Raw genomic sequence first — 15,004 nt, 5'->3', positions numbered from 1 at the left:
ATGTTGAGATAAACGGTTAAAATTCAATAGATTAAAGTTCATCAGCTTGTTGCTTTTCTAAGAACCAATGGGTTCTCATGTTTTTATAAAGTGGGTGATTCTGATATATCATCCAATCCTCTTGTTATCTTTCTTTAATTTCGATGAAAGTTGTTACTATTTCAATAAAAAAAATTTAATTCTCTGGATCCGAACCCAAGGGGTGAAACTTTTGATTAGATTATGTAATGTGATGGTTCATTCTCTTTTACTGAACTTACCGTAGGTATTGGGCTCTGCTTCCTCTCGCCTTCCAACTACACCATTGCTGCTGTGGGCAGCTTCCCTTACAAGCGCACAATCCATCGATGAAAGGGCTCCAGCATGCTCAAGAACAATAAATAACCAGCCTAAAGATTCAATCGGACTCTCAATCACTCATCTCGATCATTGAATCAATGGAACCAAGGAACCCCCTTGGCATCTTATACCCATAACTGCTGAGATTAAGTTGAGGATGGACGAATTACTCAAATAAATACCAGCGCATTTATTGAACACCATAAACACTGCTGCTTGAAAAAAATGCCAGCGCATAAACCATAGGCAGAGAACTCATATTTTGATGACAAAGTTTTGACAAACAAACAGATCATATAACAGTCATTATAACATGCACAAAAATGAGAAATTAAAATCATGTGATGGTGTTTTATGACAAAACATGCAAACCATGAGCGTACTACATATACCAATGCCATTGCTATTGCTTAAGTCGGATGAGTCATGTTGACCCCCTCTAACAACAGAGTCATCGTAGTAGTTTTCTTTTGTATTTTGCCACGGTCACTACCATCACCACGTATAGCTTGTCAAACATATTATCAATGGCGTGGAAGTACGCAATCCTCCATGTCCGTAACAACAAAAGGCTTCCACAAATCGCCCAAAATCCGATAATAAATCCTAATGTGATACTTGTGTATAACCAAATTGTTTTAATTCTGCTCTCAAATGAATCATCATTTTGCTCTTCTTCATCAGCCTTCTTTATATTCACCGTACAATTTTTGGGGAGAGGAGGGCCACAAAGATTTGGATTGCCAGCATAGATAGATGGATCAGTAAAAGTTTGTAACTGATAGCCAGTGGGAATCCTTCCAGAAAGATTGTTATATGATAAATTCAATTGGTTCAAGAAATTCAAAGATGCCAAACCGGAAGGAATTACACCCGAAAGATTATTTCTTGATAGATCGAGAACTTCTAGTTGTTTCATTTCGTCGATGCTTCTTGGTATCTGACCTGTAAGATAATTTCCGGACAGATTTAAGCTCCGCAATCCATGCAAATTCCCCAACTCTTCAGGGATGTTTCCTGATAAGTTATTGTTGGAGAGATCAATAAGTGTATCAATTGAAAGTTGTCTGGTGGTGGTATACTTGATTTCACTTCCTTTTACGAAGAGCCACATATATTCCACAGAGAGAGTATTGTTGTTGAAGTAACAACAATGATATGCAGGAGCACCTTTTAACGCACTGAAGTCCCCGAAGCTCTGTGGTATTGTTCCTGAAAGATTGTTGTTGGAGAGATCCAAGATACGAATATATGGTAGAGAAGATAATTGAGGAATGTTGCCGGTGAAGGCATTGGAGCGTAAGCTAAGTGTCTTCAAGTACAAAAGGCTTTCTCCAATCCAAGTTGATATATTCCCAATGAAGTTATTGTGGCCCAAGTCGAGAGTAGCTAGTTCTGTGCAACTCTTTAAACAATGAGGAATCGGCCCGGATAAATTGTTGTGACTCAAGTGCAGCGACTCTAGCGTTTGCAAATTACAGAGCGAATCAGGGACTCCACCTACTAATTTGTTGCTTGATAAGTCTAAAAGAAGTAAATTTGAGGAATTTTTCCAGCATTTGGGAACCTCTCCTGACAAATTATTTTCGGAAAGCTGAAGCCTTTCCAAATTACTGAATCGACAATAAGAGAAGGGGATATGGCCACTCATATTATTTGTAGATAGATCAAACCATCGTAAGCTTGGCATTGTGTTTGAGATTCTTGGTGGAAGATTTCCTGAGAATGAGTTATTTGAAAGAAACAAATATCTCAGTTTTGGAAAGAATTGTGGCATCTCACCCGTAATCTTATTGTCGGAGAGAGACAAATATTCCAGACTTGGCATCATGATTGATATTTTTGGAGGAAGATATCCTGATAACGAGTTATTGCTGAGATCCAATACAGTTAGATTCGGAAAATAATATGGTACATCACCGCCAATCATACCAATCATATTATTGGAGAGATCCAAATATTGGAGACCGGATGGAAGCCAATTGGGAATCGTTTCTTTCATACCTGTATTTGATAAATCTAATTCACCAAAAGTGGTTTGTGTACGAAACCATTTCGGAAAATGGGGTGTAGGTAGTATTTGGCAGAATTGCATATAAAGTGTGTTAAGTTGAAAGGGAGGGATCCACTCATCACTTTTGTTCAAGTGTATAGAGTTGTATGAAATGTCCAAAATTTTCAAACTTGATAGATTAGCAAGGCCATCCTCCGATAAGCTCAACGAGTTATTGTAAAGATTCAAATAGACGAGGCCCTTCAACCGTTTGATGCCTTCCGGAAACATCCCACTCAGATAATTGGAACGTAAAATCAAATATCGTAGCATAGAGAGGTTTCCAAGAGATGCGGGCAATGATCCATTGAGAGAGTTGTAAGAAAGATCCAAATACTCAAGACTAGAAGGAAGCCTATCGAAAAACATGTCTTTGATACCTGCATTTGACAATTGTAGTCGATGAAGAATGGTTTGTGTTCGGAGCCATTTTGGAAATTGGGGCGTGGGCCCTATTTGACAGAAATCCATGGAGAGACTTTGAAGCTGAAAAGGAGGGATCCAATCATCGCTTTTGTTTAATTCAATGAAGTTGTACGAAATCTCCAAATACTTCAAACTCGATAGATTAACCAAGGCATCCTCCGATATGCTCAACGAGTTATTGTGGAGATCCAAATCAACAAGGCTCTTTAGTTGTCCGATGCCTTCCGAAATCGTCCCATTCAAATCATTGGAATCTAAATACAAATATTGCAGCAATGATAGATTTCCGATAGATGCAGGCACTGATCCATAGATAGAGTTGAAAGAAAGATCAAGAGATTTTAGATTCTTGATGTTCCCTAGCCAATCCGGAAAGAAACCACTCAGTTGGGTGCCTCCGAGGTACAATTCCTCCATGCTATTCCTAAGACATCCAGAGAAAACCATTTTTAAATCGGCTAGCACATCGTTAATAGGCACATAGCTTAGATCGAGAATTTGGAGCTTGCAGAGGTTGGATATAGGAGCTAATCGCATGGAGCCATCTTGGAAAACACTCCCAGACAAGTCGAGTGCCTTGAGAGATGTCAACTTCGCAATAGAATTAGGAAAGAATCCGTATATTTCATTCCCACCAAGATAAAGGAACTCGAGGCTAGTAATATTGAACACCCAATCTGGTATGGTGGAGTTTATATAATTGTATCGTAAATCAAGAGTGATAAGAGATGTGAAGTTGACATGAGACAGCGAACGTGGAAAGGTCCCCAAGTCACAAGAACTTAGTTCGATCTCTTGAACACGTGGGAGCGCATTCAGATCTTGTAACCAGTTGGATGCATCTGTCAAATCGACCCAATTCATGTTAAGATGCCGAAGGGAAGTGAGTATAGAGATCCATCTCGTGTTCTCAAGGTACAAGCAGAAGAAGCCATCACCTTCATCATCCCAATAGCAGTTATAAGAAAGGTCGAGGTGCTGCAAAGTGGATAGATTTCCGAGCTGGTCAGGTACTCTACCCACGAAGCCTGCACCTGAGAGGTTAAGATATGTTAGTCTTCTGAAAGCTCCCAAGAACTTGGGGATAGGTTTATGCATAAAATAGTTGCCGCTGAGGTCCAGGCGATTAAGTTGTTGGAGAGAACGCAGTGATGGAGTTATGTCACCACGCACTGCCCAATTGCATCCTGGATCATCATCCGACAAGTAGTACACCTCCTGATGAGTGCAGTCTTCATATAGATGCATTCGTCGTCTATTTCGAAGATCCAGCTTGATAACATGACCAGAGATGTTGCTGCAGCCAACTCCTTCCCACGCACAACAGTCCTCTCCGACCCAGGAAGAGAGACGATTGGAAGGATCATGAAGTCCACGCTTGAAGTCGATGAGGGCTTTCCTCTCCGTCTCTCGGCAGCCATGAGAAATCCCAAGCTCAATGCTCAGAACAGCAAGAGAAAAGGTGAGGACAACAAGAGGGGTTCTCCCGCCCATGTTTAACGGTGAGCTCTACCCCTAAAGCCGGCAGCTCTCATATGTGTATATAAGCTCATATTTGCCTAACGTATGCGTGAGTGCCCCGTTAGAGGAGAAAGTTGTCAGGAGGGAACTCCTGGATGAGGCTGAACGCTTCACACGAAGATGTGTCCAACAAAATTGTCACTAGTCAAAGTCAAGCAACGTGGAAGCAAGTCAATGTCCAAAACAAATTGGGAACTCACATATGGTGGAGGCTTTTCCATAGCTTAATTTCCACCACTGGTGTCGCATTCCTGATCATAATCCTAATCTACTACCAGTCAGTCAAACCATTGGAGAAATGATGTATTTATTATACACCAGACAGTATCACTAACCGAGCTTAACCACATATCTAAGCAGACATCCAAACAGTATGATTGGAGATTGGTGGTGGAAGTAAAAAGCCCTCGTCAGTGTAGCATGTAATTTATGGCAAAACAGTATGATTCTTGAATTGCAAAGTGCACCAATTATTATTATTTATTTTTGGTAGAAACTTTGGGTTCTCACAATGTTATAAGCAGGATGCCATAGGCATACCTTTCAACCCTTCTGCTGCCTTTTTCTAATTCAATGAAAGTTATCTTTCTTTTAATAAAAAAAAAATTCCAAAGAAATTGAGAAATTTACCACGATTTATGATAAATATTTGAAATATCATACATATCGTTGAAAATTATACATGGAGCGATTGTTTCGACATCTTACATCAGCATCAATCGTTAACCAGAGGATGTAGGCTGATGAACTTATCTTCAATCACGTTCAATTCCAACAGATGTGTATAAATATATCTATTTTCCTATTACCAAACAATAGGAAAGTAATAATTATCCGTAGTTATAGAGGTGTACTTAATTACTCCTATGTGTTTTTTCATTTTTTTTATTATGAAGGTGGCATATACTTATCTTTTGAATGAATGGATTTATAATAATAAGTATTAATTATTAATATACTATTGAAGATGGTATTGTTATTGTCTACGAGATGTATTAATTAATTCCAACTGACACAAATTATACTATTCTGTATTAATTATACTTGTCTAAGATATCTTCTAGACACAATGTACATTCAAGATGGTGTAACTGACTTCTTATTTGTATTAGCTAAAAATTGTATAGACCTTTTATCTATAATCGGTATCTTGTCAAACAATCTATTTGTTGAAGATAACGAAAGAAAGCGACTCTTAATCATGATCGTTTACTTGACTTAATGATTTATTTAATTCTTAAATTGAGAAAACAAATAAAAATCACTCAAATCATTGTCATTTATTTGTTTTGAATCATTCAACCGAGTCGAGAATTTATAATTAAAAATAAGTTAGTTATTGAATCAGTGTTTAAAAGAAGTAATCAAATACTTAAAAGCATTAATTTTGGAGTATTAATCTCTATTTCAATGTATTGAGGACATCAACTTATCTTATGTTAATTGCTATTAACGATATCATGTTATGTCAAACAATCCATTCACTGAAGGCAAGAAAGTTGCTTTCAATTGCTATCGTTTACTTGATGCAACAATTTGTCTAATTCATGATCGAAGGAAACAAAGAAAAGTCACTTAAATCATTGTCATTTACCTGACTTCACTAATATGTTGAATCATTCAATTGAGTCGAGAATTTATCATCAAAGGTTAGTGATTGATTCAACATTCAAATATTCAGGAGTATCAATTTTAGAGTAATAATCTCTATTGCAATGTATTAAGGATATCATGTAGTGTCAGACAATCCATTCACCAAAGGCAACCAAAGAAAACTAATACGAATCACCATCATTTACTTGACCCAGCAATTTGTCCCATTCTTAAATATATCCCAACAGATGTGTATAAATATATCTATTTTCCTATTACCAAACAATAGGAAAGTAATAATTGTCCGTAGTTATAGAGGTGTACTTAATTACTCCCATGTGTTTTTTCATTTTTTTTATTATGAAGATGACATATACTTATCTTTTGAATGAATGGATTTCTACTAGACAATACGATGTTGAAGATGACTTATTATTTATAATAATAAGTATTAATTATTAATATACTATTGAAGATGGTATTGTTCTTGTTTAAGAGATGTATTAATTAACTCCAACTGATATAAATTATACTATTTTGTATTAATTATACATGTCTAAGATATCTTCTAAACATAATGTACATTCAAGATGGCATGGCTAACTTCTTATTTGTATTAACTAAAAATTATGTAGACCTTTCATCTACAATCGATGTCATTTAAAACAATCAATTCGTCGAAGATAACGAAAGAAAGCTACTATTAATCAATATCGTTTACTTGACTTAACGATTTGTCTAATTCTTAAATTTAGAAAACAAAGAAAAATCACTCAAATTATTATTATTTACTTAATGTGTTGAATCATTAGTGGAGAATTTATAATCAAAATTAAGTTAGTTACTGAATCAGTGGCTAAAAGAAGTAATCAAATACTTAAGAGTGTTAATTTTGGAGCATTAATCTCTATTTCAATGTATTGAGGATATCAACTTATCTCATGTTAATTGCTATTATGGACGTCATGTTGTGTCAAACAATCCATGAAGGCAACCAAAGAAAATTGCTTTCAATCGCTATCGTTTACTTGACGCAACGATTTGTCTAATTCATTGAAGAAACAAAGAAAAGTCACTCAAATCATTGTCATTTACTTGACTTCACTAATGTGTTGAATCATTCAATTGAGTCAATAATTTATCATCAAAGGTTAGTGATTGATTCAACATTCAAATATTCAGAAGTATCAATTTTAGAGTAATAATCTCTATTGCAATGTATTAAGGATATCGTGTGGTGTCAAACAATCCATTCACCAAAGGCGACCATAGAAAACTAATATGAATCACCATCATTTACTTGACCCAGTAATTTGTCCCATTCTTAAATTAAAAAAAAAAGAAAAGTAACTTAAATTATTATCGTTTACTTGACTTCATTAATGTGTCTGAATCATTCAATTAAATCAAAAATTTATCCTAAAAGATTGATGATTGAATCAGTGGCTAACCGAAGCAATCAAATACTCAATAATGTTGATTTTGGAGCATTGATCTCTATTGCAATATATTAAAGACATAACTTTTCCCAAGTTAATTGCTATTAAGGATATCATATCGTGTCAAACAATTTATTCACAATCAAAGAAAGCTACTATGAATTACCATTGTTTACTTGACCCAACCATTTATCCAATTTTTGAATGAATAAAAGAAAGAAAAGTCACTCAAATCATTGTCATTTATTTCACTTCAATCATTCAATTGTAATGATAACGTATCATCAAAGATTAGTGATTGGATTAGTATATAGTAGTAGTCAAATACCTAAGAGTTATGATTTTAAAGTATTGATCTATTTTGTAATGTATTAAGAATATCATTTTATCTCTGGTTAATTTCTATTCAGTGATATAAATTTTAATTTTGTTGTTGCAATAATCGTATCGACTTGTTTGATCCTCAATGGTTTCTCTGTATACAGCCACATGTAAGTGCATCAAGTTCTAAATACAACAGCAAGCCCTTCCATCGATGCAACCGATTAATTGTCGAGCATTGCCATGTTCATTGTAAGCTCGCATTCAACAACCAAAGGAAGCTCACTGCTATTCCAGATTATATATATATATATATATATATATATATATATATATATATATATATATATATATATATATATATATATATATATATATATATATATATATATATATATATATATATATATATATATATATATATATATATATATATATATATATTATATAATATAAATGATCAAGAAAGCAATTTAGATCTATAACAACAGAGTTAGAATTTGTTAATTAGATTATGAATCACCTTACAAGCATAGATATGAACACCATAACCACTGCTGCATGAAACAAATAACAGCTTGTAAACCATAGGCAGAGGACTCATAATTTGATGACAAAGTTTTGACAAACAACTACGTAGACAAACATCAATAGATCATATAACAGAGTCACTATAGTATGCACAAAAAGGAAAAATTAAAATCATGTGACGGTGTGTTATGAAAAGACATGCAAACCATGAGCGTATCACATACTGATCGATACCAATACCATTGCTATTGCTTAAGTCGGATGAATTATGTCGACCCCCTCTAACAACAGAGTTATCATAGCTTCCTTCTGTATTTTGCTATGGTCACTACCATAACCACGTATAGCTTGTCAAACATGTTATCAATGGCACGAAAGTACGTGATCCTCCATGTCCGTCGTAACAAAAGACTTCCACAAATCACCCAAAATCCTATAATAAATCCTAGCGTGATGCTCGTGTATAACCAAAGTGTTTCCATTCTGCTCTCAGAAGAATCTTCATTTTGCTCTTCTTCAATGGCCTTCGCTATATTCACCGCACAATTTATGGGCAAAGAAGGGCCACAAAGATATGGATTGCCAATGTAGATAGATGGATCAATAAAAGTTTGCAATTGGTTGCCAGTGGGAATGCTTCCTGAAAGATTGTTATATGATAAATTCAAATGGTCTAAGAAATTCAAGGTCGCCAAACCGGACGGAATTGCACCCGAGAGATTATTTCTTGAGAGATCGAGGACTTCTAGTTGTTTCATTCCGTCGATGCTTCTTGGTATCTGACCTATAAGGTAATTTCCAGATAGATTTAAGCTCCGCAATCCATGCAAATTCCCCAATTCTTCAGGGATGTTTCCAGATAAGTAATTGTTGGAGAGATCAATAAGTGTATCAATTGAAAGTTGTTTGGAGGTGTTATACTTGATTTCACTTCCTTTTATGAAGAGCCACATATATTCCACACTGAGAGTATAATTGTTGAAGTAACAACACTGATACGTAGGAGCGCTTTTTAATGCACTGAAGTCCCCAAAGCTCTGTGGTATCATTCCTGAAAGATTGTTGTTGGAGAGATCCAAGATACGAAGATATGGTAGAGAAGATAATTGAGGAATACTGCCGTTGAAGGCATTCGAGCGTAAGCTAAGTGTCTTCAGATACAATAGGCTTTCTCCAATCCAAGTTGGTATGTTCCCGATAAAGTTGTTGTGGCCCAAGTCGAGAGTAGATAGTTCTGTGCAACTCTTTAAACAATGAGGAATCGGCCCGGATAAATTATTGTAACTCAAGTGCAGTGACTCTAGCATTTGCAAATTACAGAGCGAATCAGGGACTCCACCGACTAATTTGTTGTTTGATAAGTCTAAAAGAAGTAAATTTGAGGAATTTTTCCAGCAATTGGGAACTTCTCCTGACAAATTATTTTCAGAAAGCTGAAGCCTTTCCAAATTACTAGATCGACAATAAGAGAAGGGAATACCGCCACTGATATTATTCATAGATAGATCAAACCATTGTAAGCTTGGCATGGTATTTGTGATTCTTGGTGAAAGATTCCCAGAGAATGAGTTATTTGAAAGAGATAAATATTTTAATTTTGGAAAGAATTGTGGTATCTCACCAGTAATCTTGTTATCGGATAGATCCAAATATTGGAGACCGGATGGAAGCCAATTGGGAATCGTTTCTTTGATCCCTGTATTTGATAAATATAATTCACTAAGAGTGGTTTGTGTTCGGAGCCATTTCGGAAATTGGGGCATGGGCAGTATTTGGCAGAATCCCATCCAAAGGGTGTTAAGCTGAAAGGGAGGGATCCAATCATCGCTTTTGTTCAAGTATATAGAGTTGTATGAAATGATCAAATATTTCAAACTTGGTAGATTAGCAAGGTCGTCCTCCGATAATCTCAATGAGTTATTGTAGAGATCCAAATCTGTAAGGCCCTTCAACCGTTTGATGCCTTCCGGAAGCATCCCCTTCAAATTGTTGGATCCTAAATCCAAAGATCGCAGCATAGAGAGGTTTCCAAGAGATACAAGTTGTGATCCATGGAGAGAGTTATAAGAAAGATCCAAATACTCAAGACTCGAAGGACGCCCATCGAGAATCATGTCTTTTACTCCTGCAAGTGAAAATATAAAACATGAAGGGATATTTGTGTTTGGAACCATTTTGAAAATCGGAGTATTTCAAAAAGGAAAAATAAAGAGCTTGAAACGATAGATAAATCAAACGATAGTAAGTTTGGCATTGTGTTTGAGATTCTTGGATGAAAATTCCTAAGAAGGAAGTTATTTGAGAGAAATAAATATCTAGAAAGAATTCATCTCACCAGTAATCTTGTTGTTGGAGAGATACAAATATTTTAGTCTTGGCATCATGTTTAATATTTTTGGAGGAAGATGTCCAGATAAAGAATTATTTCTGAGATCCAAATACTCAAGACTAGAAGGAAGCCTGTCGAAAAACATGTCTTTGATACTTGCACTTGACAAATCTAGTTGACGAAGAGTGGTCTGTGTTCGGAGCCATTTTGGAAATTGGGGCGTGGGCCCTATTTGGCAGAAATCCATGGAGAGACTTTGAAGCTGAAAAGGAGGGATCCAATCATCGCTTTTGTTCAATTCAATGAAGTTGTACGAAATGTCCAAATATTTCAAACTCGATAGATTAACCAAGTCATCGTCCGATATGCTCAACGAGTTATTGTAGAGATCCAAACCAACAAGGCTCTTTAATTGTCCGATTCCTTTGGAAATCGTCCCATTCAAATCATTGGAATCTAAATACAAATATTGCAGCAATGATAGATTCCCGATAGATGCCGGCACTGATCCATAGATAGAGTTGAAAGAAAGATCAAGAAATTTAAGATTCTTGATGTTCCCTAGCCAATCCGGAAAGGAACCACTCAGCTGGGTGTCGCTGAGGTCCAATTCCTCCATACTATACTTAAGACATCCAGAGAAAACCATTTTTAAATTGACAAGCACATCGTTAATAGGCCCATAGCGTAGATTGAGAATTTGGAGCTTGCAGAGGTTGGATAGAGGAGCTAATCGTATGAAGCCATCTTGGAACACATTCCCAGAGAAGTCGAGTGCCTTGAGAGATGTTAACCTCGTAACAGAATCAGGAAAGAATCCATATAGGTTATTCCCACCAAGATAAAGGAACTCGAGGCTAGTAATATTGAACACCCAATCTGGTATGGTGGAGTTTATATCATTGCCTCGTAAATCAAGAGTGGTGAGAGATGTGAAGTTGACATGAGACAGCGAACGTGGAAAGGTCCCTAATTCACAAGAACATAATTCAATCTCTTGTATATGTGGTAGTGCATTCAAATCTTGGAACCAGTTGGCCGCATTTGTAAAACGGACACCAGTCATGTTAAGATGCCGAAGGGAAGTGAGCATAGAGATCCATCTCGTGTTCTCAAGGTACAAGTAGAAGAAGCCATCACCTTCATCATCCCCATAGCAGTTATAAGAAAGGTCGAGGTGCTGCAAATTGGATAGATTTCCGAGCTGGTCAGGTACTCTACCCATGAAGCCTGCACCTGAGAGGTTAAGATATGTTAGTCTTCTGAAAGCTCCAAAGAACTTGGGGATAGGTTTATGCGTAAAATAGTTGCCGCTGAGGTCCAGGTGACTAAGTTGTTGGAGAGAACGCAGTGATGGAGTCATGTCACCACGCACTGCCCATTTGCATCCTGGATCATCATCCAACTTGTCGTACACCTCCTGATGAGTGCAGTACTCAATTGGATACGTCCGACGTCTATTTCGAAGATCCAGCTTGATAACATGACCAGAGATGTTGCTGCAGCCAACACCTTCCCACGCACAACAGTCCTCCCCGACCCAGGAAGAGAGACGATTGGAAGGATCATGAAGTCCACGCTTGAAGTCGTTGAGGGCTTTCCTCTCCGTCTCTCGGCAGCCATGAGAAATCCCAAGCTCAATGCTCAGAACAGCAAGAGAAAAGGTGAGGACAACAAGAGGGGTTCTCCCGCCCATGTTTAACGGTGAGCTCTACCCTTAAAGCCGGCAGCTCTCATATGTGTATATAAGCTCATATTTGCCTAACGTATGCGTGGGTGCCCCGTTAGAGGAGAAAGTTATCATGAGGGAACTCCTGGATGAGGCTGAACGTTCCACACGAAGATGTGTCCAACAAAATTGTCACTTGTCAAAGTCTAGCAACGTGGACGCAAGTCAATGTCCAAAACAAATTGAAAACTCACATATGGTGGAGGCTTTTCCATAGCTTAATTTCCACCACTGGTGTCGCATTCCTGATCATAATCCTAATCTACTACCAGTCAAACCATTGGATAAATGATGTATTTATTATACATCAGACAGTATCACTAACCGAACTTAACCACATATATAAGCAGACATCCAAACAGTATGATTGGAGATTGGTGGTGGAGGTAAAAAGCCCTCGTCAGTGTAGCATGAAATTTATGGCAAAAGAGCACTCTTTTGATCTCATCTATGTACCATGATTCTTAAATTGCAAAATGCATCAATTATTATTTTTTATTTTTGGTAGAAACTTTGGGTTCTCACAATGTTATAAGCAGGATGCCTTAGGCATACCTTTCAACCCTTCTGCTGCCTTTTTCTGATTCAATGAAAGTTATCTTTCTTTTAATAAAAAAAAGAATTCCAAAGAAATTGAGAAATTTATCATAATTTATGATAAATATTTGAAATGTCATACATATTGTTGAAAATTATACATGGAGCGATTGTTTCGACATCTTACATCAGCATCAATCGTTAACCAGAGGAGGTAGGCTGATGAAATTATCTTCAATCACGTTCAATCCCAACATATGTGTATAAATATATCTATTTTCCTATTATCAAACAATAGGAAAGTAATAATTGTCCGTAGTTATAGAGGTGCACTTAATTACTCCTATGTGTTTTTTCATTTTTTTTATTATGAAGATGGCATATACTTATCTTTTGAACAAATGGATTACTACTAGACAATACGATGTTGGAGATGACTTATTATTTATAATAACAAGTATTAATTATTAATATATTATTGAAGATGGTATTGTTCTTGTTTAAGAGATGTATTAATTAACTCCAACTGATATAAATTATACTATTCTGTATTAATTATACATGTCTAAGATATCTTCTAGATACAATGTACATTCAAGATGGCATGGCTGGCTTCTTATTTGTATTAGCTAAAAATTATGTAGACCTTTCATCTACAATCGGTGTCATTTCAAACAATCAATTATAACGAAAGAAAGCAGTATTAATCGATATCGTTTACTTGACTTAACGATTTATCTAATTCTTAAATTAAGAAAAAAAAAATCATTCAAATCATTATCATTTACTTAATGTGTTGAATCATTAGTGGAGAATTTATAATCAAAATTAAGTTAGTTATTGAATCAGTGACTAAAAGAAGTAATCAAATACTTAAGAGTGTTAATTTTGGAGCATTAATCTCTATTTCAATGTATTGAGGACATCAACTTATCTAATGTTAATTGCTATTAAGGACATCATGTTGTGTCAAACAATCCATGAAGGCAACTAAAGAAAATTGCTTTCAATCGCTATCGTTTACTTGACGCAACGATTTGTCTAATTCATGATCGAAGGAAACAAAGAAAAGTCACTCAAATCATTGTCATTTACTTGACTTCACTAATGTGTTGAATCATTCAATTGAGTCGAGAATTTATCATCAAAGGTTAGTGATTGATTCAACATTCAAATATTCAGGAGTATCAATTTTAGAGTAATAATCTCTATTGCAATGTATTAAGGATATCATGTGGTGTCAAACAATCCATTCACCAAAGGCAATCAAAGAAAACTAATATGAATCACCATCATTTACTTGACCCAGCAATTTGTCACATTCTTAAATTAAAAAAAAAAAGTCACTTAAATCATTATCGTTTACTTGACTTCATTAATGTGTTTGAATCATTCAATTAAATCAAAAATTTATCATAAAAGATTGATGATTGAATCAGTGGCTAACAGAAGCAATCAAATACTCAATAATGTTGATTTTGGAGCATTGATCTCTATTGCAATATATTAAAGACAACTTTTCCCAAGTTAATTGCTATTAAGGATATGTGTCAAACAATTTATTCACAATCAAAGAAAGCTACTATGAATTACCATTGTTTACTTAACCCAACCATTTATCCAATTTTTGAATGAATTAAAGAAAGAAAAGTCACTCAAATCATTGTCATTTATTTCACTTCAATCATTCAATTGTAATGATAATGTGTCATCAAAGATTAGTGATTGGATTAGTATATAGTAGTAGTCAAATACCTAAAAGTTATGATTTTAAAGTATTAATCTATTTAGTAATGTATTAAGAATATCATTTTATCTCTGGTTAATTTCTATTCAGTGATATAAATTTTAATTTTGTTACTGCAATAGTCGTATCGACTTGTTTGATCCTCAATGGTTTCTCTGTATACAGCCACATGTAAGTGCATCAAGTTCTAAATGCAACAGCAAGCCCTTCCATCGATGCAACCGATTAATTATCGAGCATTGGCATGTTCATTGTATGCTCGCATTCAACAACCAAAGGAAGCTCATTGCTATTCCAGATAATATATATAATATATATATATAATATAAATGATCAAGAAAGCAATTTAGATCTATATATAGATGGATCTTTGAACTTGCATCAGCATAAATCATTAGCTGATGAAAAGGTTTAAGCACTCTTCCAGCTCATCTATATG

The 15,004-nt window shown here is 35.5% G+C and overlaps 2 protein-coding genes across 2 annotated transcripts; both read right to left on the bottom strand.

Moving 5' to 3' along the window:
• Positions 1 to 580: 580 nt before the first annotated feature.
• LOC135631446 (receptor-like protein EIX2) lies at positions 581 to 4,410 on the bottom strand. The gene is made up of 2 exons (XM_065139133.1): positions 3,757 to 4,410; positions 581 to 3,660 (listed from the first exon to the last, which is right to left on the bottom strand). The coding sequence occupies exons 1-2, from the start codon at positions 4,310 to 4,312 to the stop codon at positions 791 to 793; spliced, it is 3,426 nt and encodes a 1,141-aa protein (XP_064995205.1). The 5' UTR covers positions 4,313 to 4,410; the 3' UTR covers positions 581 to 790.
• Positions 4,411 to 8,287: 3,877 nt separating this feature from the next.
• Positions 8,288 to 12,287, bottom strand: LOC135631696 (receptor-like protein EIX2). Its single transcript, XM_065139469.1, has 2 exons — positions 10,559 to 12,287; positions 8,288 to 10,348 (listed from the first exon to the last, which is right to left on the bottom strand). Exons 1-2 carry the CDS (start codon positions 12,246 to 12,248, stop codon positions 8,520 to 8,522), a joined length of 3,519 nt encoding a protein of 1,172 aa, XP_064995541.1. The 5' UTR covers positions 12,249 to 12,287; the 3' UTR covers positions 8,288 to 8,519.
• Between the last annotated feature and the right edge of the window lie 2,717 nt (positions 12,288 to 15,004).

This window comes from Musa acuminata, chromosome BXJ3-2 (genome assembly GCF_036884655.1).
Source record: "Musa acuminata AAA Group cultivar baxijiao chromosome BXJ3-2, Cavendish_Baxijiao_AAA, whole genome shotgun sequence".
In the NCBI taxonomy this organism is placed as follows: domain Eukaryota; kingdom Viridiplantae; phylum Streptophyta; class Magnoliopsida; order Zingiberales; family Musaceae; genus Musa; species Musa acuminata.
The sequence above is the reverse complement of the archived record's forward strand: the minus strand, read 5'-3'. Positions and strand labels throughout refer to the sequence as shown.

What these genes read in the sequence shown, in the direction of transcription:
- LOC135631446 (XM_065139133.1), bottom strand. Translation starts at nt 4,312, where the DNA reads ATGGGCGGGAGAACCCCTCTTGTTGTCCTCACCTTTTCTCTTGCTGTT. An exon ending in CTGCTATTGGGATGATGAAG is followed by an intron (nt 3,661 to 3,756) that starts GTGATGGCTTCT and finishes TCGATTTGACAG; the next exon opens with ATGCATCCAACTGGTTACAA.
- LOC135631696 (XM_065139469.1), bottom strand. Translation starts at nt 12,248, where the DNA reads ATGGGCGGGAGAACCCCTCTTGTTGTCCTCACCTTTTCTCTTGCTGTT. An exon ending in CTCCAACAACAAGATTACTG is followed by an intron (nt 10,349 to 10,558) that starts GTGAGATGAATT and finishes TTTCACTTGCAG; the next exon opens with GAGTAAAAGACATGATTCTC.